This window comes from Pectinophora gossypiella, chromosome 26, assembly GCF_024362695.1.
Source record: "Pectinophora gossypiella chromosome 26, ilPecGoss1.1, whole genome shotgun sequence".
Lineage (NCBI taxonomy): Eukaryota > Metazoa > Arthropoda > Insecta > Lepidoptera > Gelechiidae > Pectinophora > Pectinophora gossypiella.
Window position 1 is genome coordinate 3,518,545 of NC_065429.1, and position 4,425 is coordinate 3,522,969.

A 4,425-nucleotide genomic window follows, 5' to 3' on the forward strand; every position below is an offset into this window, starting at 1 on the left:
CTCCCCTTCCTCTTTCCATTTTTCGCGGTCCTGTGCGTATTCCGGCCAGTCCCTCCGGCAAGCGTCCAAGTCGTCACGCCATCTCTTTCGAGGTCTGCCACGACGCCTGTATCCGTCATGAGCAATGATCGGAATAGGTAGTGCAATTTAGGGTCAACGACCTCAAACATTATATTAGTGTGGATACGCCCGGCGGGATTGCGGGATTGCGGGATTTCGGATATTTTCTATCTATACTGGTATTATAAAAGAAAACAATTATTTTATAAGTATTATATTTTAAATGTTTATCATTTCTAAAGTGAAAAGTATGGAAGAAATAAAAAACATTGGTCCTTTAAATATTTTTTTATTATTGTAAAACGTGTAAGCATTCAGTTACGAATAAAAGTGTTCATACAATGTAGACAACAAGTTAAAATAATCATTTGTTAATTAACAACATAATCAGAGAAATACCATTAGAAAACATAGCATCACGCTTGTAACCCCGAAGGGGTAGGCAGAAGTATAAAATACCCACTCCTCGCCAGCTATGTTTGAGTCGCATATAGGGGGCGAGCCTATTGCCATTTATCGGGCACCAAATTATGAGCACATGATAATCATAATGAAATTTAACATTGTTGATTAATATTTAATTTAACCTTTGCATTAAATAAAAACAGTAATTATCGTAATTTATTTCAATTCGACAGAAAACGAACGAACGAACGATTGAATTAAAAAGTTTGTTTCCTTCAATCGTCATCTTCATTTTCACTATCAATTTCTTCAACATTTGAAATAGCATTTTCGTTTTCTGTGGAATTGAAATAAATTACGATAATCTTTTCCATATTTGCCAACTTTAATCTATTTCTTTTAACATTTAATATCCATTTATATGTCGAAAACGTCCGTTCAACTTCTACTGATGTCAGCGGGGCAAATTTCCAAATTAAAATATCGTCAGTTGCTGAACCGCTTGCGATTTGTTCTGAAAACGTCCTGATAATATCAATATCCGGATTGCGAGATATGACTGCTTCTAATTTATTTTGTATAGGTGAACTCATACTCCAATTTACTACTGACCTTACTTCATCAAATATTTGAAATGATTCGACTATGGATCTATCGCGTTTTTGTAAATTTGTCAACGCTATTTGTATTATTTTAAAATTTTCGTCGATGAAATTTAAATCATTTCGAATATTGTCTTTATTAATAATATTTTTCGCATTTTTTATTGAGACTGCTTCTGAACTTCTCAAACATGTCAAAATATGTTTAATTTCGTCAAAATATTTCACATAATAAGAGGCTGCTGCAAGCCAAGTGCCCCACCGTGTTATTATTGGTTGAGGTGGCAACGGTAAATTGGGATACATGTCTTTTAACAATTTTACTCTACTGGGAGACTTCAAAAAAAATTTCTTTCCGTTGGCAATCAGTGTGTCTACATCCGGATATTCAGAACGTATTTTTTCTGCTACCCGATGGAGAGCATGAGCTAAACAAGTGACATGCTTCATGTTCGGAAAATGTTGTTTTAAAACTCGCCCCGCTGTCAACATGTACGCAACACTGTCTGTACATAACAAAAGAACACTTTCCACTTTATCTTCATAGGAGTCACCCCACAGATTTTTCAAACAATCAATGACAAACTGAGAAATTGTTTTTCCATTAATATTTTCTAATACTTTACAAGCTATTAGGTAAACTTTTTTTGATGCTGTAGAGTTCAAAGGTTTGACCAAAAAGTGCACTACATATCTTCCTAAGAAATCAGTAGTTTCATCCAATGAAATCCATATTTTTTCGTCCACAATCTCGCTGTGTATTGTAGCAAGCTTCTTTGCATAAATTTCGTCCAAATATTTTTTTCTGAGTATTGATTCACTGGGCAGCTTTTTTCGATTAGAACAAGCGCAGCACATGTATTTTTGAAAAAAGTTTTTAAAAGATGGGTTTTCAACTTGTGCCCACGGAATATTACAGAGAATAAGGAACTCTATAAAATCAAATAAAAAATCATTTGGAGACATCGACGGTGTTCCCTTATGCACAACTCCCTCAACATGTCTCTTGATGGTGCTCTTTCGACATCCGATGTTAGTCTCACATTTCGTACAGTAAATTGTATGATTTGTGGACTCGTACATCAGTTCAGGATAGGATTCAATCCAGCGTTGAACAGTCTCTTCCTTTGCTCGCCAACTCATGTTGTCTGAGCTGAGTAATCTGAAAAGAAAAAAATCGTTTAGACTATTATGTAAACATGAAGTACATGTTTATAAAAAGTTAGTCCTGTTGTATAAATAGCCATATTGTATTTATAGTCAATACTAGATAACATTACCGTTCCCGCGATATTCCGAGACTTCCGAGGCACCATAAAGTTTGCATCGAACTGTTTGTACTTTTAAAAGTAAATTACGATGGCCTCTTAATTTTTCGTAGACTATAATATATATTTATCATTCAAAATATCTTTAAAAAAGCAACCTAACTATGAGCCAAATATTATTCAAATCCTATTAGCTTTTTTCTTTGTGGAGAGACCTTTAAGCATTTTAATATCCTAATCTTATTTAAAACTTTACAAGTCTTCATAGCTAAGTATTTTAAAAAAGGGCTCGGGATCAAACCTTGTTGCCTTTTATATTTTTAATACTCTTAAGTACTATTTTGAAACAATAGAGACAAATCAAGAGAACTTAAATATGATTCAAGTATAAAACCAATATCAACGAAGTAACATTGATAGACTAAAACTATTTCTAATTGTAATTTTCTAGGTTACAATCAAACAAAACCTTACACATTTAAATATGAATGTTAGTACTTACCGATTTTCACCCAAAAATGGTCCTTTTCATAAACAAATCCAATTCAGTCACGCAAAAATCAGAAGTCCGGTATACAAGAGCCAAATCATCACAAATGCAGAGGTTCGTCAGTCCATAAAACAAGCCAAGATGTCGTCAAGATAATCAAATAAGTAACTCGAACTCACAACGTATGCACTCAATGAACCGAAGAACAGGAGTGAACAAACACCGCCGTATCACCTCATCATCCCTTTTGCAAAAAAGAGACAGAAATATGGGATTTATTGTCTCTTTCTCCCATTTACACTTTATGTTAGTACTCTTATCAGTCGTTGCCTTTGTTAAGCAAAAACAATAATAAGTACAGAAGTTTCACTCTTTTATTGTTTAGCGCATGCCGCCGCCACTTGAAAGGCAAATGCCGCCAACAAAAAAAAAGTAGAACACTGCATTCATTTCAAATTGGCATCTTATCGCTAATCGTACAAGAGTGCAATTTGCGTGCCTTTGTATTCGTACAATACATTTTCTAAGAATTTTAGTTGAGTTTGAAATAAGGAAAAATATGGCGGTCAATTAAGTTAAGTCGCGTTAAATTGCATAATAATTTAATGTAATATAACATTTTTAAACCCTAATAATCTTTATTGTGACCAGCTCGTATCGAAATAGTAATCCCGCGCGGTTGGCATGTCCATGTTAAGATTTCGTCACGCAATCCCGCCAAATTGCACTACCTATTCCGATCACTGGTCATGAGGCACCCAATGCGTGACGATCCGTGCCCACCGCTCAGGGTGCATGCGACAAACATGTCCGGCCCAATTCCATTTGAGTTTTGCGGCTTCCCGTCCCACATCAGCGATTCCCGTTTTTGAACGCAGTGTTGTGCCTACAAACCTTCAAAGAAGAATATTCTTTGGCCCCTTTAGATTCGAAGTTTCTAGATACCTATATATTATACATAAACTCACGCCCGGAATTACTTATAGGGTGGGCAGAACCACGAGTAATCGGAAGATAACTAGCAGCAGTAGCAGCCACTTTTGTATTTTGTTTTATTTGACGTGACTTATTGTAGATTTGACGCATATGGGATTAACTACGAGGCCGGACAAATGAGAAGCCCTGAGGGCTCTCTTCCGGAACAAAATTTAAGACAACATAGTTTAAGTTGGACGCCAACCTCGGCTCTGGGCGTCGTTTATATCGGAAAGAATTAATCGACCCTAGTCGCTTACTGAGGACTACGAAAGGAAGAGAAAAAGGCATACGCGCCGGATTTGTTATAAAACACATTTTATAACATAGCATCACGTCAACATGCCCAATGGAGTAGGCAGAGATTATGCAGTATACCTGTAAGCACACAACTCGTCAGTGGGTAGGCCCGCTACAAGGTGGACCGACGATCTGGTGAAGGTCGCGGGAAGCCGCTGGATGCGGGCAGCGCAGGACCGATCGTCGTGGAGATCCTTGGGGGAGGCCTATGCCCAGCAGTGGGCGTCATACGGCTGATGATGATGATGATGATGGTCACCCATCCTATGACCGGCCTTTGCGAAAGTTGCTTAACTTCAACAATCGCAGCCCGAGCGCGTTGACC

At 37.1% G+C, this 4,425-nt stretch overlaps 1 protein-coding gene across 1 annotated transcript; it reads right to left on the bottom strand.

The window, feature by feature from the left end:
* Positions 1-333: 333 nt before the first annotated feature.
* Positions 334-3,578, bottom strand: LOC126378420 (uncharacterized). The gene is made up of 2 exons (XM_050026772.1): positions 2,838-3,578; positions 334-2,229 (listed from the first exon to the last, which is right to left on the bottom strand). Exon 2 carries the CDS (start codon positions 2,208-2,210, stop codon positions 741-743), a length of 1,470 nt encoding a protein of 489 aa, XP_049882729.1. The 5' UTR covers positions 2,211-2,229; positions 2,838-3,578; the 3' UTR covers positions 334-740.
* Positions 3,579-4,425: the final 847 nt, after the last annotated feature.

Coding starts and splice junctions, on each gene's coding strand:
- LOC126378420 (XM_050026772.1), bottom strand. CDS start 2,210: ATGAGTTGGCGAGCAAAGGAAGAGACTGTTCAACGCTGGATTGAATCC.